At 41.6% G+C, this 25,063-nt stretch overlaps 1 protein-coding gene across 2 annotated transcripts; it reads left to right on the top strand.

Annotated features, from left to right (window-relative positions):
* The first annotated feature begins 282 nt into the window (after positions 1-282).
* Positions 283-23,845, top strand: LOC122773432 (WD repeat-containing protein 49-like). 2 transcript variants are annotated; one of them, XM_044032127.1, is made up of 18 exons: positions 283-1,349; positions 2,700-2,797; positions 3,007-3,315; positions 4,601-4,774; positions 5,666-5,749; positions 5,885-5,977; positions 6,097-6,268; positions 8,997-9,164; positions 9,695-9,843; positions 10,456-10,692; positions 11,431-11,595; positions 12,666-12,781; positions 13,664-13,794; positions 18,117-18,206; positions 18,301-18,408; positions 19,163-19,353; positions 20,435-20,632; positions 22,016-23,845. In XM_044032127.1, exons 2-18 carry the CDS (start codon positions 2,717-2,719, stop codon positions 22,109-22,111), a joined length of 2,562 nt encoding a protein of 853 aa, XP_043888062.1. In that variant the 5' UTR covers positions 283-1,349; positions 2,700-2,716; the 3' UTR covers positions 22,112-23,845. The 2 variants fall into 2 exon arrangements, with proteins under 2 accessions (XP_043888062.1, XP_043888060.1); XM_044032125.1 differs by having other exon boundaries at positions 22,010-23,845.
* The last annotated feature ends 1,218 nt before the right edge of the window (positions 23,846-25,063 follow it).

Genomic DNA, 25,063 nt, shown 5'->3' with positions numbered 1-25,063 from the left:
TCAGTATTTCTGCCAGACAACGTCACAGACAAAACTACAGTATCATCAATTTGAATTAAAAAAAAAAAGTTTTAACTTGCATATTTGAAATAAGAAATAATTTAACATTTGCTTGAATATATTTGTTATGTATTACAATATAAATACCATTTATGTATCTGTTGTCATTCACTCTCTTTATGATGCAACAGTGTTCCCTCAGCCAAAAACCATTAAATAAGAAACCTTGATGAAAAACTAGATTTTCTTTTTTTTTATTGCAAATAAAAGAGTTTCAATATTTGACAAAGATTTCCAAAAGTGTGTCTCTTTTCACATTGTTGAAGGAAAGTGCTTCATTTCCGCTCAGTTGCCTTTCCATTCTTTCCCTCTGACGGCGCCTCTTTGCTCCTGCGACTAAGATCCACACCAATTTCCCCCCATTCCAGCAACTTCATTATTCCCCCTGAATAAAAGTGGATTTTCCGTGGTGGATTTGCAGTGCGCTATTTTAGGCTCAGTGCTGGCTCCTACATGCACCGCTGTAATCCAATTGTGATAGTGTTAATTTTTAAAGCTTTATTATTGAAATTGCTGAGACCTAATTTTCTGATCCCGTCACCGCTGACGACCACAATAATCAGCTAATTCAAGTTATTCCAGACCATTAAGTCACACGCAGGGATTTGACGTGGTCACTGGAGCAGCATTTAGGAAGAGGGATGAAAGCATCTATACAGTATATGTTGGATGTAAAGCTGTGGGCTTGCAGTCAGAGAAGCAGTTGGTTTGTTTCTTTTAGTGTGTGTGTGCAGAGTGACCCTTGGAGGCATTTAAATAGGACTATAAAGCTCTGAATGTGTGTGTTTTTATTTTTTGTTCTGGATCACATCAGTATTTTTAGTTGAGTCAATGCCTGAACTCCTTTATGAGTGGCAATAGAATACTAATGTTCTTGTGAATTGTGTTGCTGTAGCCATTGTGTGTGTGGGTGCGCGTGTGTGCGCACACACACACAGTGTTACATTAGACAGGGTCTGGACTCACAAACACTCTTTTTGACTACTTGGTTGCCTGGAAACTCAGCCACAGTCTTTTGAGAGTGAGGTATAATAAAAGAAAACAATTGAATGTGTGTGTGTGTGTGTGTGTGTGGCCACTGTCTGGGCTACTGGGGGCAGTTTTGAAGACAAAGCTTGGGCTCCAGGATTCTGCTGAACCTTCTACAGCAAGACGCAGCCAAGGCCAAGGCAGACTAACCAGAGTCTGAGGATTTGTTTGAACTTTCAGGGCCTCAGAGGTAAAGAGATTCTGGGACAATGTTCTGTGGACAACCGTCGCGGACTAAGGTTATGAACTTGGATGTTTTGGTAAGTTTGAATTTCCTATTAACTGTGGAAGCTTGTTTTTTTGTTTTTAACCATAGACTGGTTTGAAAAGTTGCTCAACAGGAAAAATTTCCCGTAGCCTGTCGTTATGCAATTATAGACTTTTTTTTGTGTAAAATTTACAATAGATGACATTACACTTACTCTTTCCCCTGAGTGTCTCACAAATGGGGGAAAACACTTTAGCTCCTGTGCACTGGTAAAGGTATTAAGTGTTTAATAGGTTCAACTGGATGACGTGTGGGAGATTAGGTAACTAAGTGCATCCAAAAAGTGCTAGAAGCCTAATTTATATTGAAAGGAATGATAGCAGCAACAAAAGTAATGCCTCTGACATCTTTTACCTGCTTTCAAACAGCGACATTTATTATGCTTCAACTATAACTACAAATACAGTATGGTCTACTTTTAGTGTTAATTTTATGGAACTGTGCCTGTGTAATCACACAGAGACTTCTCCCAGCTGCTTGCTACTAAACAAATCAGGATTAAAGCTATCACACTCATAAACAATACATGAAATACCTGTTCCATGCGTTCCACCATTCCTCTCATTTATTACAGCGGCATAAACAAATCTGTTGCAGTCCACCACTCGTTGTCAGCGACATAAATAAGAGGTGGATAAACTATAGTATGAAAATCATACTGCAGTTAATTGCTGTTAAAGGAAAAACACGGTTTCAGGAATGCATTTATTTTTGCTTCCGTTACACAACTTGTCATCTAAATCTCAGCCCACTGTGACGCCACCTCTAATGAAATTGTCTCATAAATGATCACGTCGAGCTGAAAAATTAAAGTGAGCTTGTGCGCTGTCCTCCGCTGCCCTATGTAGTCTTTTGAAGAAGGTTACAATGAAACCTTTACTCATCAATTTTGTTCTATGCTGGACCTAAAACACACTTAATCACTAATGTTTTCCATCCTTTTATATATATGCTGTTCTTGTTACTCAGCCTATCTCGATGTGGTGCTTTATTTCACGTTACCTGATATAACAGACAAGAGACATGCTGCTAAGTCGAACCTTTTTCTGAGACGTAATTTGGGGGCCAATTTATCCACTTTTGAGGTTTGGGGAAATGATGAAAATGAAAGACCTGTGTGTGCCACTCTACAGAGGGATGATTGGAGAGAGTGAAGGAACCAACAAAAGCAGTTTGCTGCTTCTGCTGTGACGCTACTGCATGATTATAGTGTTAGTGGTGATGTTTTGCAACACTTGTGCAAGGTTAGGGAAAAGATTACTGTATAAAGTGTAGGATTTATTATTTGAGTCTTCAGCATACACACCCTTCTCACCTTGACTGACACTTCAGTGATTGATAGACAGGTGAGCTGTAACCATGGGGACGAGAATGGAGGTGGCACGGCTCGAGAGCGCTATGAACACTGATGACTACAGAAAGCTCCAGAGCCTTTTCTTGGTAAGTCACTTTATGAAATATCTCATATTAAAACCCTTTAATTCACATGGGAACCCCTTAAAAATGGGGGTTATAATAAACTCTTACCTGCCGGTGTCACATAACATCACACCTTTATAGGTCTCAGTGGCTTATATACCAGAGAATAGTCTGCAGCACATTGTGTTTAAATGTCTAGTGTCTCATAATCTCCATTGATCTTGACGCAGGACCACTTGGGTGCACAGCGCTCCTTGTCCAGAACTGAATTCATCAATTTGGCTTGGTCCTTGGTGGGTCGTGGCTCCAAGGAGGAATATGGCCTCCTGTTTGACAGCGTGGTCGTGACTCAGGAGCACCGCGGCCTCCTTCTCTACGGTGAAGCTGTGAAGGAGGAAGGACGTGTCAACTGGGGAGGCCTGTGCTCCTTTCTGCTGCTGGAGCTTTCTGATAAAGTGACAAACATCAGGAGCAGCAGTGTGCCTTGCTGGAAGACCCCGCGCACCCTGACCTGTCCTCATCGGGACCAGGTTCAAAAGGTAAAATAAAGTTGCAGAACTCTTGGAACACGTCTCTTGGGAACATAATATTATTTACTGCATGTTATCAATAAAACATTTCTGGAGAATCCATGACTTTGCTGACTTGGAGGAATTCATCTTTGTTAAAAACTGTGCACGGAAACGTTCAAAAGCATTAGGTTCTCGCTCGTCAAAATGGCATAACTCTCTTGAGATAAATGGCCCCCGCTCTCCTTTAGGTTTAATATCTATCAATTAATATGTAAATGAAGTTGTGGGTATAAAGTGCCCAGTGCCGTGGATAAAATGATGGCACACCGCTTTAATCTTTTAATCCTAAGAATGTCAAAATGTCAGAATGTTATGTCAGTTGTTTTTCGGACGACTGGATGATTTCTGGTTTAGATCAGTCTTAAAGAGCCAAACAGACTTAAATAGCTTAGAAGACTCATTTCTGTCTATCACTGTCAGTGAAGTGTGGCGGGGTAAATAGAAAACGTGAAAAGTATACTTAGAGCTACACTTATCACTGCTTTATGACAGTGTAATGTAATAGGGTATCATTTCAATGACAACCCCACAGCTTTACCTTTGAGGCCTGAGCTTCTTTTACATGTTGGTTTTGGTTTTATGATTCATGAGATAATATATGTTTTTATTCCGTCAAAAACTGATGAACTGTTTGCTATCATTGCAACACCAAACTGCAGAGTATGTAGTAGCAAAAGAGACCAAATCTGAGCTAAAAGGAGATTAAGAATCAGACATTCATTTGTCAGGTGGCCAGACACCAAATTATCTTAAAATTGTCTTCTATTTTCCCCTAGTGAGTTAGTTGTTTATATTGCTCTTCCTGAATAGTTAAACTAAATAGTACTCCACTGCTTCCAGAGTAAAATTGGAGCAAACAAACATGATGTCATGATATCAGTGACTGACTGACCGTGGCTAATTTGAATCATCTGGAGATAAATGCATGAAGAAGCCAAACTGAGATGCTTTACAAAGCCTGAAGATGAGAAAATGACTGTAATGATTTCACTGGTAATGCCCCTTCAGTTTCTTTAAAGATAAAATCATGTTCTCATCAGACATGGTCAGTTTCATTCTTATTTCTGCAAATCTCTTGTGCTTTGGCGGATAAACATTAACAAAAGGCCATGTGTTTTAGTGGAGTTATCTTATGGTAACAGTGAAGGAAATGAAAAGATAATGAACTCTTTCATTTCAAAAGCTGCAGGTTTTATTTGCCTAGCGGGGCAAAAACATGTTGTCGGCCTGTAACGTCCTCTGTTCTCCCCAGGTGTTGTACCTGCAGAGCTCAGGTCAGTATTTGACCCTGAGTAAAAGGGGAAGTGTAGGGCTGCGGGACAGAGAGGACATGTCCCTCGTGCACTCACATCGACTGCAAAACAGCACAGTGGCGCCCAAAGACCTGTGGATCACAGATGTGGTGCTGCTGCCAAATATTCACAAGGTGATGACTTCTTTTTTTTAATATTTGAACTTAAAATTAAATGAATAAGGTATCAGTTGGCACAGTGTCTGGTTACAGGGAGAGACTGTAAATGTAGAGTTAAAAATAACGTAACTTATATAATGTATCAAGCCTTTCACTTGGATTTGTGGTTAACAGCATTGCAGATATGCGGAAAATAAGCGTTCACTTCTCTATATGATCATTAGTGATTATGAATTATCATGCTTTATAAAGATTTTAGGGTAACAATTATAATGAATTAGTTGTACACTTTAAATTTGACAACAAATCAGTATTTGAGCTTTTATTTCCAGGTATTTACATCGACATATGTTAGAAGACAGCCTGGTTTGTAATGGAACACCAAATCTTTAGGTGATCAAAAGTATAGGAACAGATGGACTTGAATTCACTTTAAATGAATACTATTTAGTAATATTTAGTAGCACATCCTATGCTGTGTGTTGCGTTGGTTTTTCCATGGTTTATCAAATGGCTCGAGTTCAAGGAGTTACTTTTCACCTCCTCTTGACAGTCGAGGAGAGCACAGGTTGCAGTCTGCTCTATTTTTGTTGTTATTGCTTATCTTAAAGTATTTCCAAACTGCTGACATTGCAACACATCCACCCGTTGCCGCACACCTGCTCAGCTCACTTGAAGATACATAAAGTGGTATTGGGTGCAACAGTATCAGAGTAGTTTTATGAATACAAATATGAGTATATGAGGGCAGCGCTGGACCCTAATACTGCCATATCGGTGCATCCCTACTAAATATTTTTATGCTGCTCATAAGTGCATCAGATATAGCAAATTATTATTCCATCATCGTGCAACACAGTGGTGAATTGAATGATCTATTCCTTCAATGTCTCCTGTCTTTCTTAGATAGCGGTGTCGTTTACGAGTAAGGAGGTGTGTTTCTATGACATACTTTCTAAACAGGACTTCAGCTGCAGATATAAACTCCAGGTAATACTCCTTTTGAAAAGATGACTATATTAACCACGCTGGAAGCATTTTCTATCCACTTTGTCATCATTAACTTGAGTATTAGTGGACATCAAATGTAACATCACAAACCACTTACTACTGTATCTTCTCCAGGGTTTGAAGTTTACTCCCTGGTGTCTCGACTACTGGGCTGATCTCTCTCAGCCTGACCAGGCCGTTCTCACCATAGGAGACATTGGAGGACAGGTAATACACAGTGAGAGGGAAGGAAAGTAAAGTAAAGGAGGAGGTGGGAGGAAGGACATAATTCTTCTACATTGCTGGTTCATCCGTCCATTGCTGTTTGTATGTGTAACTTTTCACAGGTCAGTGCTTTGCACTTCACCTCCACTCAGATCTCTCTGTTTGAGAGACTCGGAGCGAGGACGGACTCCGATACAGCAGACATCATCCTGTGGGACGAGCTGGTCAAAGGAAAACATCGCTCCTGTTACACTGTGACGCACCAAGTACACGCACCTGCCTGGGTTAGAAAAGGTAGGTAACACAAACGCACACACACACACACACAGACACACACTACATCCTGTAGATACAACAACTCGGTGCAGCTTCTTTTTGATATAAGACACTCACTCATCTACCATTTAATCCTACACATGAGGGCCGTGGGCTACCAATCCCAGCTGACATAGGACGAAAAGTGGGGTCACACCCTGGACACCGTCATAGAAACAAACAGCCGTTTACTCACACAGTGTCACACCTACAGTCAATTCAGAGTGTCCAATTTCACTAATCTCACCATGGACATTGAGTTTTCTTTGGCCTGAGTACACTGCCTGCCCAGCGTGCAATAGTAGTCGTTTGATTTAGTTGATTAAGATTCATTTTGAGCATGTTTTTTGTTTACAATAACTAAACTAAAAATGAATTGGTCTACCTCTAGTTTTAGTTGCACGTTGAATGCAAGGATACAAAATCTGAGATGAGAGAGGGAAGGAAAACAGAAGGTTGTCAGGGACACAATGGTTGTCAGGGATACTCGATGCACACACACACACACAGTCACCTTGACACCTGGGATGGGAGCCACTGCCTGTGCTTGATCGTGTGCCTTTTTTTTCTTTTTTTTTCTCGGTGTCACTACAGTGACAGCTTATGCAACACCATGGCAATGCTTGGGCTTTCACACACGCTGGGAGTCCTGACTCATCCACTTTATAGTTCTTCATATCCAAGTTTTTGCCTATTGGCAGAAAGTCATGAGCATGAGGTCCGGCCTCCTGAGACTCCCCCACATCAGCTCAGCGTGGGTAACAAAGAGGTCGCTTTTAGTTGTATCATGTTTGCGTCATCTGCTGGTCTCCGAAGACTCGCTGGGCTGTTTGATAATGATTCAAGTTGTGGCAGCGCTCTGAGATTAACACGGAGAGATCCAGACAAAGGGGTAAACGAATCTCAAACGCGTAGAAACAAGCAGCACAAATGGGAAAAGAAAGGGACAAAAAGGAGACAATGTCACAAACATTAAACGTGTTTAATTGAAATTTCACATTCTGTTTGTGTAGCTGCATAGACTGTGGTCTTTTTTCTTATTTTTTTTTTACAAAGTAAAGGAAAGATTGTGTGCGAGTGTGTGTGTGTCTGTGTCTTTGCATATCTCTGGGGTGTTGGTGCTGTTCTTCTGTGTTGCCCGCCTCGCAGTATGTGTGGGATGTGTATTATTAGACATGGCTGGTTATCCAGACCTCTACACCTTCAGGCTCACGGGCCACTAGATAGAGTGGAGAAGAGAATTTGGGGGAGGAGGATGATGGAGCAGAGCAACACCGACTTGCACAATGTTATGCTTCTGGGTCTGCGTCACACAAATAGTTGGATTTTATGATTAGTGTGTGTCAGTGAAAGAGAGCAGGCCTCATTAATCAACGATGAGTCGTGTGACACCCTCTGAAAACCCACAGATCTTTTTGATTCACTGGGTGGAGAAAAGATGTTATGTATGAAATGTAATCAGACGTAATTATTTGCCCCAGCTACGCAGCCAATCTTTGACCTGCGACTGTCACATGTCGTCTCACAACCCACAGCTATCTGTGCACTTTCTGAAAGCTAAGCAGCTTCTAATCGAGGCATGTGACATCCAATTTGGCCGTTCTCAGTCCAAGTGTTAATTGAGATAGATGGTGATGCAAGATCCATTACATTTTCTGTAATACCAGTGAGCAAATCAAACCAGCGTTATTGTGTGCTGTGCTGAGCGCCTGTGGATGGGTTGGTTTAGCACAGCGGCGGTCATTGCACATTTATCACCGCCATTTCAGAACATGGATGCCCTTCAGAGGTCTGGTTGAGGAAACATCAGCACCGAGAGTTCTCTAATTTGAAGAAAGGAAACGATGTTGTCCTCAAATTTCATCATCAAAATATGTTTTGGATTTGCATTGAATTTAAAACTCTATTCCACCCGTGAGTAACTTCTGTCTCGTTTATAATTGTTGCCTGAAGGCCACTGACCTTTCCTCTTTTAAAGCAAGTTTGTACAGAAAAAAAAATTGAGTTGAAGTTGCAGTGCGTATGGTTCACTAGCATACTGGGGAAGATGCATTTTGCAACCTTTCCTTTGTCTCATCCTCTCCACTTCGGGGCCACATCACTAGAAATGCATCACCAGCAGCTGTTACAGTTCAGCCTGTTGCACCTTTTCGTTCCCTATGAGGCATGTGGAGCTCTAAGATCGTCAGGAACAGGTTGACTGTGTGTTTCCCAGATGCAGAACCAAACACCTCACCTGTGGAACAAACTTCCTGAACACCTGAGGTCTGCTCAGAGTGTCAGCTCATTTAAATCAGTCTTTTTTTACTGCAGCTTTTTCCTAAATAATCATCTTAGTTATCGATTCACTCTTGTCTTTTAAATGCTAGACTGTTTTTGATTTTAATGTCATTTTAATGTCTTGCTTTTATTCTGTGATGTTCTTAATGGTTTTCTATACCCTCGAACGCACTTTGAGTTGCCCTGTGTGCGAACAGTGCTATACAAAAACTTGCCTTGCCTTAACACAATGCATTTTTTTGTGATGATTTATTGATGAGCATGAAAACTTTTCAGCACTTGTCAATATCACCTTTGGTCAAGGCAGCCAATCATATCAAAGATAGGCTTTACAACTGCCCATTGTCTTGTTTTTTGAGTTTTTGTATATGTCAGGCCACAGCGGTTGAATAATGTAAAAACGGTGACTCTGTTGTGCCTCCTGCAGTGCGTTACCTGGGTGCAATGGGAGCCTTTGTGTCGTGCAGCACCAGACCACAGAGCAGCATGGTGATCGGCTGGAGAGAAAAAGAAAGCAGGAGTCTCCGCGTCACTCCTTTCTTCACAAAGCGGGGAGTGTGGGACATGGACCATCACTGTGGACTCAATCTGACAGGTGAGGGACAATGCGGGTTCACAAAGTACATTAAAACATCATTTCTTTTTGACGTGCAAAGCTTCCTCTGTGGAAGCAGTTTTCCTCTGTGTAATCCTCTGTAGTTCAAGGAAAAGCTTTTTTTAAAAATTGAGAAAAGTAAATAATGATGATTAAAAGTGTGAATATCGCTAATTAAAAAATCTTTCTCTTTGAAGTTTGTCTCTCGCGAGTCCCTGAACTGTATTGAAGTGCAACATGAAATGGCTGGAGGACCCATTCCACATAACACTTAGGATGTGTGAATGAATATCATTTTATCACACTTATTTTATTTATGCAAACCCAAATCAGCAAGTTAAGCTCTTAGTATGAATTAGGAAAAAAATGTTCTAAAAACAAAAACTGTGCCTAGTAAATATTCAAAGGGAGCTAGTCTTCTGCTTGGAAAAGTAATACATTTACACATGTTCTATCACTTATACATTAAGAGACATCAGCACTGTCCTTGTCGTACGTGACCGTTTCTAACTGCTGTTAATTGGTTGTAGCCACAGCAGGCATGGATCATCAGGTCTTGCTGTGGAACCCGTATGTGACCTCCGAGCCGGTGTGTGCACTCAGTGGACACACAAGCCCCGTCCTCGCTGTTTGCTTCATACAGACCAAGCAACAATTGCTCAGCTACTCCAAAGATAAGGTAGGGGTGTGCAGTGCTCTGATAATGATAATGTAATGATCAAGAGCCCTCTCATTGTAATATTAATTGTGATGCCTTGCGTTAATTACTGCAGAGGAAGGAGGCTGCTGTGCACATGATTGTTTCCCTTTATCACACAGTTAAGTTGTGCAAAATGAAGGCTGCGCTACCTTTAAACCCTTCCTCTTTCTGATGCAGAGAGGATGTTGGTGCTTGTGATGCCTTTTTCCTCCCCCCCTGTTGCAGCTCTGTGCATGTTTGCATTCTCTTTGGTTTTCTGAGGAGAATGAATATTTTAGAAGTGATTTATGTTCCATCTGCCTTCTCCTCAAACACCATCTGCCGTCGTAAGAAAAGAGAGGAAAGCTCTTCTTCTAGTTTCCTCTGGAATAGTTTCTGGAACAGTAACAGTCATCGCCTTTGTGTCGTTAAGTAAAATGGCAATGAGTTCCTGCGAGTTCTGCCTTAATGATATTTTGTATCGTGGGGCAGAGGCTGTGACAGTGACCATTGTATTTGATCACACAATAGTAGGTTTTCTGCTTTTCCTACATATGCAGTCACTCATAGTTGCACAAACAAAACATGCACTCCTATTATCGTCTTTTCCAGGTCTTGTGTCTATGGGATGTGTCCAGTCAGCAGTGTGTTCACCGTCTGGCTGGTGTCTTCCCAAAGACACAGGAGGACACGCACACTCTCCTGTTCCTCCATGAAGAGCGTCATCTCCTTCTGCTCACCTTTAACAGTCTGCTTCTTCTGCTGGAGACTGAGGAGAACGAGGAGAAGAGGACAAGCAGCCATGAGCAGCCTGTTACATGTGTGCTGTACAACAGTCTCTTCAGACAGGTATGCGGGGACTGTAGCTTCCTCAGTCAACTTGTAAAAGTTTGACTGATATTACAGTTGTAGTCTGTAAGAATGTGTGGCATCTAATGGTGTGATTGCAGATTTCTCTTTCACAAATCTCTCCATTTCTTTCCTCTCCTAGGATTAATTTTTGCAGGCTGATCAATTCTTCTTCTTTATTTGCACTGTAATCTTCCACTTCAGTTTTTTTTTTAAAAACCCAAGAGATTATATACTAACACAAAACATACTTATGGGTTTAATTTCTGCCAATAAGCCCTCCACACTGGAACTTTAAATCATCTCATTTTGAACAGTTTCTGTTTCTTCCTGCTCCCTTGTTTGTCCATGTAATGTTTAATTATCATTTAGTGGAATGTTTTATCCTCTCTTCAGCACCCAGACACACTTGCACAGCTAATATTATTCTTCCACACAGAGTAACATTTCACAAATAGAAAATATCTAATGCTGCCAATGTGAATTCCTTTGATTTTTATTAAGTGTGTCCATGCATGGCATTCTTGTTTTTATTTCCGCTTGAAAGAAGCATTAGTGGCAAATTTTATTTATTTTCATGTGCTGGGATATTTTCTTTATTTTATGGGCAGGGGCTTAGCGCTCAAATAAAGTGAAACGACGCTAGCAGAATCGTTGAAAAAGAACCAATAAAAACGTATGGAATGCCATCGTCGTGATTGACATCCTGTGTGTGTGTGTGTGTGTGTGTGTGTGTAGGTCGTCAGCAGTGACGCTGCCTCTTCTGTGATCTGCTGGCAGGCTGACACAGGCCAAAAGGTCAAGCAGTTCCTTCGTTGCCATGGCAATGCTGAGATATCCACCATGGCCCTGGATGGTACGCAGACCCGGCTGTTTACTGCAGGCACTGACGGAGAGGTCAAAGTGGGTGGACAGCCACACACACACACACACACACACACACACACACACACACACACACAAGTTATTCTTCTTAAGACGCTGCATTTGAACAGCCTAAACAAAGCATTATCCCCAACCTTTACTATAACTAATTACATGTGGTCTTTCTGATGCCACTACACAACTTTCACAGTCGTTAACGATTTTGAAACGACTTGGAGAACACACTAACTGACTAGTGGCAACAAATTAATAAATAAGAGACTGGGAATAACTCGCAGCAAGAAGTGCTCTGTGTGGAGCTTGCATGTTCTTCCCGTGTGCATGTGGGTTTTCTCTGGGTATTCCAGTTTCCTCCCACGGTCCAAAAACATACAGAGGTTAATTGGACACTCTAAAGTGACTGTAGGTGTGAATACGAGAGCCTCTTTATGTTTGCTCTTCAGGGTAAACCCCGCCTTTTGCTCAATGTCAGCTGGGATTGTCTCCTGCGACCTGGCGACCCTCATGTGGAGGATTAAGTGTCAGACAATGAAGGACTGAACGTCAGTTTGCCTTAAAACTCTTCAGTGGCCCAAAGATGCAGACGAGTGAAGCACCACATAATAGTTCATCCACTCAACCTTGCAGCCACGTTTATCATGTGCAACCACTATCAGCAGTGCCATTTCACAGAAGTGTACAAGTCAATCTCAACAGAGGAAACTAACACCCTTTGGGCCAATTAATCACAACATTTATTATCTCTCCAATTGTCATCAACATCCAACGTGCAGTGTAGCAGCAGGACATGTCATTTTACACCTCTTACTTACAGTGTTCCCATTAGGCATAAGCCACTGTTGTCTTTGTGAAATGCCAAAGTGCGTCATCATGCAGATCAACAGACCTGAGCCCTCCATGACTGATGCACGTACAGTTGGATACTAGCTCTATTACTTTCTCTGTTCATTTTCTGAGAAAATTAAGTAAAAACAAAGTAAAAGTGAGTGAAACTGACAAAAAAGCCTCTTACTAAGCCTCTTGCAAACATAGCTGTTTTGTTGTTGACATTTGAGTTGAGAAATTGTCATCTGTGCTGTCTTTCGCAGGTGTGGGACTTTAATGGGCGCTGCCTCCACAGAATGAATGCTGGACTGGGTCGGGCTGTGGAGATCTCACAGGTGCTGCTGCTGAAGAGGAGCATCCTGGTGATGGGCTGGGAGAGGTACTAAAGATCTGTGCTAATTCCAATTTTAAGCCAGGTGAATATAAGATGTGTTGATGCAGCACCACCCTGGAGGGGGGACCTAAATCTGTTTACACAGTCACATTATGGGGACCCCATAATATAAATTATTACATTTTAAGGTGAATACATTATGTTAAAGTTAGGTTAGGGTTAGGATGAGGATTAGGCCAGTAGAAAGTCTCTAGGAAATGAATCTAAGTCAATGCAATATGAAACCAGTATGTGTGTGTGTGTATGTGCATGTGTGTGTGTGTGTGTCTGTGTGCCAATGACTCACTGCCAACCTGACATCTGGTGTCTAACGAGTCTGAATGCTTTGGGATCCTCCCAATCACTACCTCTGCACATGTGCGTGTGTGTGTGTGTGTACTGTTCTGGCATAAAACACTGATCTTGTCAGGACCACTAGTCCTGGTTCTGAGTGTGTGTGTGTGTAGGTGTGTGTGTGAGTGTGAGTGAGGGAGATTTTTGTAACATCACATCCACTCTTCATCCTCATCTACTGTACATCATCATTTCTCACCCAGTGAACTGAACTGTTGTGTTAACAAGTTATTTCTATTCTCTCTCTCCTACGCTGACACGCACACACACACACACACACACACACATTGAGACAATGTCCGTTCATGTTCTGTCTCAGTTTCCTCACATGCACCGAGATCACAGTTGAATCCTTATTGTACTTGTCATGTGTTGTCAACGTCAGGCTCAATGCATCTCATCACGTCACATTGATATAGGTACATTAGCCACTTTAAAAGCCATAATTTTGTTCATTTCATGTCCGTCACAACACTCAAAACAAAGCATTAGCAGGTGTGCTCAATCCCCCTGTCTCTCTCTCTCTCTCTTTAGGATGCTGACCATTTTCCGCCTGCACTCCTTCTCGCAGTCATTTGTTGAGCCCTCAGATTGGAAGGGTGGTGTTCAACATCGCAGTGATGTGCTTTGTGCTGCTTTCCAGCCTCCACAGACTCTGGTCACAGGTGTGTGTGTGTGTGTGTGTCTGTTTTCGTATTTTAGGCACTTCTTTTCATTTATTTATGTATTTTTGTGCTACCAAAGGTGTGCTGCACTCGCACACTTGTGTCACAGTGTGTTGAACTGTGGGACACTTATCTGCTGATCAAAGTAAGTGTTGTCAAACTATTTGTATCATAAATACAGAGAAATAGTCTAAGGTAATTGAAAATGATGTGATTTCCCTTTGTCGTTGTGAGGTGTGAGATATGGCAGACATTATGTCTCCAGTATAAACCACTCTGCTGAAATGTACTTGTGATTTCTCTAGCCTTTAAATTGACATGTTCCTTTTCAATATATATATACACATATATATATATATATATGTTTTGTTTTGTTTTTTTAATTTAGCTGTTTTAGGGACAGATTAATCAGAAATGTCAAGAATTATGTGAGACTATGTAAGATTATTTGATGGAACACACACACAAACACACATCCCTAACCTTAATGCCTCAATGCCTAACCCTATCCTTTAACCACACAGGGTACTGTAAGAGAGCTCATGCATATATTGGACAGATACATGTCCAATAAGACATTAATGTTATTACTATTCTTGCTCATTCACTTGTTTATTTTCTCAATTTAATTTCTAATCTCGTCCTCTCTCTTTCTGTTTTTTTTATTTTGGTTTATGACTTTGGTTTATGACTTGTTACATTTTTTTCTTTATATTTTTGTTTACTCTTTGAGTTTTGCAGTTGCACAATATGTGCAAACTGCAAAACAAAGCAAACATGAGAGCAAATTACCTCTGACCACGCTGAAATCACTGAATCAATGCCAAATCGCACTAGTTGAAAGATTTCCTTTATTCTCATGATATTACGCCTTTATTCTCATGATATTACGCCTTTATTCTCATGATATTGCGCCTTTATTCTCATGATATTACGACTTTATTCTCATGATTTTACGCCTTTATTCTCATAAGATTACGCCTTTATGTTCGTTGTCTTCTGACTCAAACTGAAGAGAAAATAAATCTTAAGTTTGGCCCTAATACTCCGTCGTACGAGATGGCTGTTAAGGTCTTCAGTATGTGAAGACAGCAGTAAAGCCCTTCTGAGCTCATCACTTTTTTCATTTATTTTCTGCCTAAGGGATCGCACTGGCAGCGCTCCAGTAACTGGTCCACTTCTATAACCATCAAGCTACAAACTCTTTGAACGCAACGCGGCCCAGTTTGCTCCTAAGTTCGTGAAGTAGAGAATCACTTTGCGTCACGTATCAAAAGTTCAGTTTCAGTTGAGCAGTTAGCAGGAGAGCAGAGTGCAGACATAAACTGCAGACCTTCCCTGGCCTTTGGAGACACATCGGCTGCAGAGATAAGTACAGACGGAGATAAAGTGAGGGATGGAGATGGAAAGGTAGATACGAGTGTGTGTTCTCAGCGCTGGAAGGAGAAAAGGTGTGGAAGATAATGAATAGTCAGAGGTGGAACAAAAACACAATTCAGGAATTACTTTGTAAAGTGTGAAACTTCTTCAGAGTTCCCTCTCTAATTGTGTTCAGCTCCTTTCTGTCTGCTTCCTTTAGCTCTTTTCATTTTTTTAACTGACTCTCCCTCTTCACTTATGTTTATTTTTACCTTGTCTTTCTAGTTATATCCTGTTTCATTTCTTCCCCACGCACACACACACACACACACACACACACACACACACACTGCTCCCTCCACCTCCAATTTAATCCAAATGCTTGAATTTAAATTATGTTTATTAGAACTCTCTCAGTGGGAGTGAGAGGAAATGAGATGGAGTGCTTTCTGTGTGTGTGTGTGTGTGTGTGTGTGTGTGTTTGTGGTTTGTGTTTTAATGCTGCAGGCAAGAAGAGGGTCTATAGTCTCATACGATATATGTTGATGTGTTTGAAGTTTTGTGGAAGTGCAATGTGACAGCTCGGTGGCATTTTCAGACTTCAACCTAATCACTGACTCCTTTCGTTAGCGGCTGATGCAAGAAATGGACAAAACAAAGAAGAAAATATTTTAAAAATCCAGGCAAAAGAGCTCCCCATCATTTATGATTAATTTTCCATTCATACCCTGCTGTCACTCAGCCAACACTCATACTATAGGATAGGACTTGACAAGCTGTCTGATGAATGCAAAAGATTCACCTCATAAATGATATAAAGTGCAGTGCTCTGCCTGATAATATCTGCGGAGCTGAGCTGATTTCCTGGAGAGAGATTAAATGTGAAATGAGTGTCTTCATCTATGAATGCTGTATGTGGGTCACACATGTGACTTTTTTTACATTTTGCAGTAGTTTTTTTTTAGGGGGTGTTAGTAAATCCAGATTAATATTGCTGTTTTCCAAAAAAAGGCAAAAAACTCACACTATCGCAAAAAGGTGGCTGTGAACTATATGTGCAGCATTATTCTCTTCATAGACAATTACTGGATGTTTTCTTCTCCAAATTCATTGAGCAACAAAGACGATTTCTCGGAGCGATGATGCGCTCGATTCGGTTGGCAGCGTATTTCTTCGGAGTTGCAGTGAGTTTGGCTGTTTTCACATCACAGCATGAACGCTGCCAAATTATATCTTAATGCTGCCAAGTGAACGTTATCATGACCACCAGTGACAAAAGTCATTTTAAAGTTCTCTGTGTGTGTGTGTGTGTTTGTTTATTTGGGTCTCAAGTTGAATCAAGTTGCTAAAGGAACATTTGGCTGATGTGGGACTGGAGCGTCCTCATCCATATTCAGAGTCTTTTCTAGGTTCTGCTTGACTTCTCTCTCTCTCTCACTCACAAACACACACACACACACACACACATACAGACAGCACAGGGTACACAGGGGTCCCGTGTACCTTCGTCAGTCACAACTTCCCCTCCTTGCTCATCCTTCTTTCCTCTGATCTTTTAATCCTCCATGGCTGAGCACGTTCCAAGCGACCAACAAACAACTCCTCTGAACATTTCAGAAATGGAACAAATCAGAACGGCCGCATGACAGCAGTGACACACAGACCGTATTTGAGTGGCAGAAGGATGCTGTGATTTACAACACACACTGTACAGTTTCTGTCTATCTTCAAGAAGCTCTTGAAGACCCAGCTCTTCCAGGACCATCCTCTGTCCTAGCTCTTACCTTTCCCCCCCCACCCCTGCACAATCTCCTTCTGCACTTGAATCCACCTCTGCGCTCTCACCCTCTGTCAGTCCACTGTTCGCTTTTGATAGAAGCGTCTGCTAAATGCTTACATGTAAATGTAAATGTGAAGGCAGATAGAGGCCACAGCAACATTGTGCTAGCAAAGTGCGACAACTACAAACAGGTTGGAGTGTGACTGAGAATACAAAGAAAAGCCTCACAAAAAGTTCCTGACATAAATTCTACTGCTCAAAAAAAAACAAAACACACGCATTCAGCAGTTTGACAGGATAAACACTTCCTGTCCACACTCACACCCAGGTCTCGCTGCAGGTCTGATAGTGTTGCTTTTCTAGATGCAGAACTCGCAAATATTTCATCATCATGTCTGTTTACAAAGACAGAATAATGGCGTCATCATCATCATCAACAACAGAAATCGCGAAAAGTTATGTACTGCAGGTTCGTGGGTGGAGTGCTGTGATATGTACTAATGTGGCCAGAAAGTAAGCTTTGTGTGTGTGTGTGTGTGCGTGCGTGTGTGTGTTATGATACACAACACCCACACACACAGGGCATTTTATAAGTCTCTTGAATTACAAAAGCTGGCCCTGGGCTGCATGAATAATGCAGGCGACCCACACTCTCATAAACTTTATGCCTCCTATTTCACACACACACACACATACACACACCATAACACACTCTTTAGACATCTCATTAACTCCTGTGGTTCAACTGTCAAACTACATGATGAGATGTCCACCTTATACAGCACAATTCACACACACACACACACACACACACACACACACACACTCATGCATACACTTTTCTTATAATAAGGGATATTTAAGAAGCACTTTTCCCCTGAGGTAAACAGAGGCTTGAGTGGTGGTATACAGACAGTAGCTGGGGGCCGATGTTGAGTTTGTATCATCTTTAAAGTGGTTTTAGTGGCTTGCATCATTCGGCAGCACAAACAAACTAAAAGTGTGTGTGTGTGTTTTGACCAAAATTATCCTGTGTGTGGATGTTTTCTTTTATTTCTTTAAGAAATGAATTTCTGTGAAGAGACTCTTAAGTGTTTTAAGACCAGAAGGATTTTTTTTTTGTCAGTTCATAACCACTGTAAAGCAAACAGATTTTTTTTTTGTTTTCGTGTCACTCCTGCAGGAAGCTACGACGGGGAGATCACAGTGTGGAACAATGACACAGAAAAAGCTCTGAGGAAGCTGCAGCCACGTGCTGACAGGAAGCAACAAGGTGTCGCACGTCATTTCAACAAACATTTTCATCACAGCGTCTTCACATCGCCTTTTTCCTTTAATACTTTGCTCCACTGTGATTTTTTTTCCAGGCGACTCTCCAGACTCTCATCCGAGTTTGAATAGCAGAACAGATTCAGACGCCTTCACTGCCGTCACAAGATTGTTCTTTATACCGGGACGCACGTCTGCAGCTACAGGTGAAGTGCTCAAAGTATTAGCTGAGCCATCCTTGCATAAATAAATTCTATACCGTGTGCTGTTTGTGAAACGTGGCTTTAACAGTGTTGAATACCAACAGTGATAGCAAAACAACAAACAACAATACCTTAAACCTTATTTTGCCTTTGTGGTATATTTCCCTTATATATACAGTGCGTTTGAGTTATAGTACACTTTGAAGAAGTCACTTTAGAGAGAGGGAGAGACACAGTTCAACAATCAACAGCCTCTTTAATGCAAATAGATGCACACTTCCCTGCTTTGTGTGTATTGTGTTTGCACATCATAATGACAGTATAGGACTGCAAGCATACTGCACACTATCTCCACATCAGTGATTGTTTGAAGTGATGAGTTTGTTTTTCCCACTTAGCACCCACTCAAGCTCTTAAACTCTGTAAACTTTGCTTTTCCTCCCGTCTTTCATCAGAACCTGTGTTTGCTTACTTCCGTTCCATTTATTATAATTTGATTAATTCTGATTTATCCCCGGTGTTATTTCTACAGTAGCTGCTGCTTCTGCTGAGACTGTTCAGGTAAAAACACTCAGGTTAGGCTGCAGCAACAATGACAGCGTCGTCCAACGGTTCAGAGCTGCTGTCAACAGAGCTCTGTCTGTCTGTCTGTCTGTCTGTCTGTCTGAGTCGAGGATGCCACTCACACTCACACAGACACGGACACACATTGTTGCCACAGTCAGCCTGAGCTGCATTATTTGTGGAAATCCTTCAGGTGGAGCTGACTTGGTGTCATGTGGAGGTTCAGGTGTGGTCAGGCTCTGGAACACTGTCCACAGCCGTCTTATGGGACAGTTCAAGGCTCACAGCAGAGACCTGGGATCTATTGTCATGACTATCAGTCCCTGTGGAAAGTATTTAGTCACTGCTGATAGAGAGGGAACAGTCAAGACGTGGGACATACAGGTAAGGTGTTTTACTCTAATCCAAACTGAAAAGTGTAGTCCACCGTGTGCGTGTGTGTGTGTGTGCGCACCGCAAGAGAAACAACAAGCAGAGTGACGGAGGCAGAGAGTGTTATGGAGATGGATGAACTCGGAGCCAGAGGGAGGGACAAAAATCAAGAGACAAACTGTAATAGACAGGAAAGAAAGAGTGAACCTCAATGTTTCCATTAGATCAGGCGTGTTGTTCACTGTGAAAATGACAGCGCTGTCATTGTGAGGCCTCAGTCAGCAGCCTGCTGGACAACATCCAGACTACTGTATCATGTAAGAAACAAGCAGAAGGAGGTTTTGTCCCTGCTCCCTCTTTGTTTTTTTATTTAGTTTCCAAAAGCACTGAGAATGAATGAGTGGGGTGTTGTTCTCATCTTTTAAACAATAATGCACTTTGAAATGTGTTGGAAAAACAATGACATCTAATCACTCTGTCGTCCTCTTGATAAATCGCCTCCACTACAAGAAGATAATTGGCAATAATTCCAGCTTGTGTGTTTTGGCCGCTCGCAGATTCACATCGGCACTTAATGTATCTCACATGTGTTTAGTAACAAACAAGTTCCTGACAACTCAGAAGAGACCTTTTGACTTCTTGACTCTGATAATGGAGACTGGATTGTGGCATGTGGCGCGAGGCGTAGCTGCATCACTGTCATGCTCATAATTGTGGTGAAAGAACACCCTCTCGGGTATTACCGCAGCAGTATTCAGAGCTCAGCCGTGTCACAGTTTATGAGAAGGGATGAATTCAGAAGGGTGCGACTCATTTGGCTTTCAGTTTAATATATGGAGATGTATGCATTCATAGCACAGCTGAAGAAGAAGTTGGACAAGCTCAGTGTTCTGCTAGAAATCCTGACATAATTGCTTTGTAGCGTGTGCAGTGTTGTTCTCCATCACTGGATTTTACTATTCAGTGCCACGCGTCGCATTAAAATGATCCTGTCAACATGTAAACAAAACATTGACTGACTGCATTAGTTTTGATGGTGTGAACATCCCAGAATAACATCAGTAACGCCGTAATTTGCTTCTCTGTCCCTTAGCATTATCTACTTGATCCCAATCACGAAACAACCAAAGAACCTCCACGTCTGCTGTGTCGTTTCCGTCCACACCTTGATCGCGTAACTCACCTGGAGACGTGTGTCCATGGCAACAGGCTCCTCCTTCTCTCTGCGTCATCAGACTGCAGTGTGGCTCTAAGCCGCCTGCCTGGAGACACTGTTGGTCTGTTTGGACAGGTAAGCATAAGATACACAACAGCAGAACCTGCATGGTTAAAATGAATTGTTTTGGATGGCAGAGATATTGTTCAGCGCCACTCAGCGTCAAGGTAACATACATAGATCCTTGCTGCAGGCGGGTTGGAGTTGATCCTCCCACTCTGCAGTGGGAGGTAAGATTCAGTTGATGAAATGGATGTGAAATGCAGCATCAAGCCATGGTTAGGTTCTTTGTCAAAGGAGGTCCGTACTAAGTTTGCCTGGGGCAGTGTCTACTGACTCTGGCCCACACACATGCACAGATGCACACGTGCACCACAACCCAACCTAACCTAACCTAACCTAACCTAACCTAACCTGACCTAACCTAACCCAAACAAGAACATGCATTAATGAAAGCAGATGCACAATGTCTACTTTCTGTACACATACATTAAACATGAGTGTTTAGCATGTTTTTATGCACCTTTTTTTTTTTGTGCATGAAAAATACATGTGAACGAGTGCACTGGAAACAATTTTCCGTTATCACGTGACTTTAACGTCCTTCCCTCTTAAAATAGCTATAATAATATATAAGTTTGATTCCCAGTCTGGGACCTTTCTGTGTGGAGTTTGCATGTGTCTGCGTGGGTTTCCTCCGGGCTCTCTTTTCCTCCCACCATCAAAACATGTTAGGTCCCTTGTGGCGGCGCGTTGAGTCGCAGTGGCTCTGATCAAGCCTCCATCTGACCTCGAAATTTCGTTGTGCAATTTCGGTTGTATAAAGACAATTAAGATGATTTCCTTCCTTTCCTTCCTAACTGAAGCAACAACGAAGTGCAACCACGTTTCACAAGCGTCATCAAGTCAAGCTGTGCCTTATAATCCTTCTGTAGTGACATTTGCACTACCGTCTGCTTTTCATGGTGATGTAACTCTCAACAATCACTTTTCAGCGGTTCATGGAACCACAGATGCATTTTCTTACACCAAATGTGGTTAAAATTGCATTACATTTTAATGGAAACCCAGCTACAGACAAAGAAAACTGCTTGTACGTCTAAATCTAGCTTGTGTTGCTTTTAGTGTTAAGTAATTCATGCCACATTTCTATCTCATGCCGCTGAGATCATACGCAAGTGTAAAGGAGGATAGTAAAGGTCAAATAAAACCTAACATTGATATTCAGCACACCCGCTTATCAAAGGATCCGCTGTTAATTATGAACATGAGGACAAATACAGAGCGTCATTCACATTAAAGAGCTTCCCACTGCAGGCCATAGGCTGCATGCTAATCTGCTGATTCAAAGAAAATTAAAAAAAAATACAAGTGATCTCAAGGTCATTTTTGCTGTTCTCCTTCACACTCTGTTCTCGCTGTCTCATCTCCACCACTGTCCATCATGTGTAGGAGGAGCCGTGGTGCTTGGACCGACCTGGACGTCTGCACCCACAGCAGGATGAGAGAGACATCAGAGGGAGCGGGCGGGGGTCAACCTCCACCTCCCTGTGAGACTTTATCAGGACCTAAGACTCAACACCTCAGCAGAGGGAGGAGAGAGGTGGTAATAAAAGATGAGATGGCAGCACTGAACAGAAACTAACCTTTATCTATATTTAAAGATGAGTCTGCTAAACTTTTCATGAGTAAAATAAAGTATTCACCAACAGCTTTTTTGTTATTTAAGCTAAATTCCATGAAACATAAGCAGGCTCGTCATCATCTCTCAGGCGATCACAATACGGCACAAAAAAGAAATTGCAGCTTTCTCACAAAAAGCGCCCCCGGACGGTGCGGCGAGTCGTCATTTGTGCTTCCAGCTGTGTGATTTTCCACTCAGATCTGTAGAAAACAGAAAGACATTCAATGCTATTTTCTGGGGAATTAGTATGTGTGCCTCGTGGTTACAAACTAACCACAGTCAGGGAAACACTGCGGAGTTCTCAAAGTCACCTTCTCTTTCATTGCCAGTGGAGTAGCTTCAGGCTCGTCACTGATATGACACCAGAAATTACAGAGTTTTGATTCTCTGTTCGGAGCTTTCTTGAAGTTAATGCATCTGTAAACTCATACAGAACAAAAGAACAGTTTTTGTGATAATAATTAACCGTCAGCCTCAGCCACTGTTTGTGTGTCATTCGTTTGTCTTCCAGTTTTTGGTTTTTGCCAGTGTCTGTTCCTGAAAAATGTGATATATTTTAATGGCATTAATATACCAAATAGAATTTCAGAGTCACCGCAACAAAAAAATCAATAAGGCAACTTGAGAATGCTGGGAATTATTAATCCTATTTCTCAGATCAACACCTGACTCACTATATACACTCTACGGTATATTCTGTATTTGTGAGCAATGTAAAAGCCAGTGAATGGACCTTGCAAAAAAAAACCCAAAACACATTCTGACTTTTGAAGAAAGCACTTTTCTTCAAAAATATTTAGTTAGTATGACAAACTAACTTGGTAAAAAATAAACAAATACATGTCCTATTAAAAGCTACTAATTTGTCTGTAGAAAACCACAGGACAGCAGCAAAGAGATCCCGGGTCTGTTTGCTGCCTCATATACACACACGACAACAAATGAGTTGACAAATTACACATTTATACGAAAACAATTTCATATTACTAGTTCATTTTAGTTGGAAGTAATTTATCTGTGTGTTACCATTTGATTTTTTTAAATGTGTCTAGTAATTTTCTTTTTCCAGCACAGGTATATGAGACATAGCTCATGGCTTCGCTTTATTAAGGCCTGCTCTTTCACATTAGTGCATTTATTACTTCATAAGTTAGACTCTAATGTGAGACAATGAAGGATTTTTAAGGAGATTTTTAGGTGATAGAGTTAAGTGGCACGGGGAAAAATGTTATATATAAAGTCAGAAGTGTCATTTAATATTAATCTACTGCGCAGTGGTTTTAAAGGGATAATGAAAATGGTGGAGGTGAAGTAAAGTTAAGATTTTAGTGTCTCTGAAAGCCCGCGGGCAAGTCACATTTATGAAACACATCCCAACTTTGGAAACACCTGAGAAGTGTAGTGGGGGGAAATTGCCCACCAGACGTCCACAGGCGTAATCAATAGTGACTGTGTGAGTATGTGTCTGTGCGTGAGAGACAGAGTGTGCACTGTACTGAGCTCATCAGAAAAGTTTGTGTGGTTGATTCGGTGGAAGGGCCAATTGGCAAGTCCACACTGGGCTCGCAGCCAGCTACTGGGCATGAGGTGAGGAGAAGGAATGGCCTCACTCCATCACCAGCTGTGTGTGTGTGTGTGTGTGTGCGCATGTGTGTGTGCAGCTGTGTGTGTGTGTGTGTGTGTGCGTGTGTGTGTGTGTGTAAATAGCCTCAGTCCATCAGAGCAGCCATTCACCAGTGACTGAGGCGTCAGGTCTGTTCTGCTCACTCCATCACTCTCTCTCTCTCTCTCTCTCTCTCTCTCTCTCTCGCTGTGTGTGTGTGTGTATTGCAAGCAATACATGAGTCATAGATATTGATGGGTCCGGGTGCTCAGTCTAATCTCTGCTGCAACACAAAGAACTCAGGTATCCACAGGAGAAATAAAACACGCTATAGCTTCTTCCACACATACACACACATACACACACACACAGTGGAAAGTGCCGGATTTAATCTTTGTGTTTTCACGCAGCTATAAAAATCACTTGAAATGATTATACTGGGAACACATCTAATAACCAAACTGATCTGTGAAATTTACATCATTAAATTTAGCACTAACTTCTCTCTCTCTCACTCACACACACACACACACCGTATGAGGGCGGAAAAACAATTACAAGCAGACAGGTTGATTTTGATTTTAATTGGAGCCCTTGCTGTGAGCTCCACCTGTTACTGCCGACAGCCAACAAACACAGTCTTGGAGTTGTCAGTCCTGCAAAAGTCCTACTCTCAGTTTAATCGAAATTCCTGAGACCTAATCATCAGTTCCTCCTTCTTCGTGTTCGCTTCATAAAATGGTTGAACAGTTTTATTGCCAAGTGTTGATTGGCAGTATTTAGTAAAATGCAATTTGTTATGGATATGATTTCTGCAGAAGTAACTCCTGATACTTTAAAGAAATTTATAGCTTTTTCTTTTTCTTTTTTTTTCTCTCAGCACCGGCAAGATTTCCACTCTCGGATTCAGTACAGTGTCTTACAGTATCTGCCTCTTTCATATTCACTCAGTCTCTGAGCCTTTCCCATCATTATTTTACTGTGTTTGAGTTTTCATGAACTCAAATATTATTGTTTGGATAGTTTTATTTCCTGTACAATCTCAGAAAAAGGTCCAGTGTGTTACATTTTGGAGGGTTATTGGCAGAAATGGAAAATACTACTGATAAGACAGTTTGTGGGGGAGGCCATCCCAAACAAACAAACCAGACACTGGTCCCGGAAGGTCAGATGTGTTCAGTGGTTTGCACTTTACTTTATACCATGATGGACAACAAGT

Source organism: Solea senegalensis, linkage group LG8 (assembly GCF_019176455.1).
Source record: "Solea senegalensis isolate Sse05_10M linkage group LG8, IFAPA_SoseM_1, whole genome shotgun sequence".
Classification (NCBI taxonomy): domain Eukaryota; kingdom Metazoa; phylum Chordata; class Actinopteri; order Pleuronectiformes; family Soleidae; genus Solea; species Solea senegalensis.
This window is presented reverse-complemented; position numbering and strand designations above follow the sequence as displayed.

What these genes read in the sequence shown, in the direction of transcription:
- LOC122773432 (XM_044032125.1), top strand. Translation starts at nt 2,717, where the DNA reads ATGGGGACGAGAATGGAGGTGGCACGGCTCGAGAGCGCTATGAACACT. An exon ending in TGCTGCCAAATATTCACAAG is followed by an intron (nt 4,775 to 5,665) that starts GTGATGACTTCT and finishes TGTCTTTCTTAG; the next exon opens with ATAGCGGTGTCGTTTACGAG. An exon ending in TGCTGACAGGAAGCAACAAG is followed by an intron (nt 18,207 to 18,300) that starts GTGTCGCACGTC and finishes TTTTTTTTCCAG; the next exon opens with GCGACTCTCCAGACTCTCAT.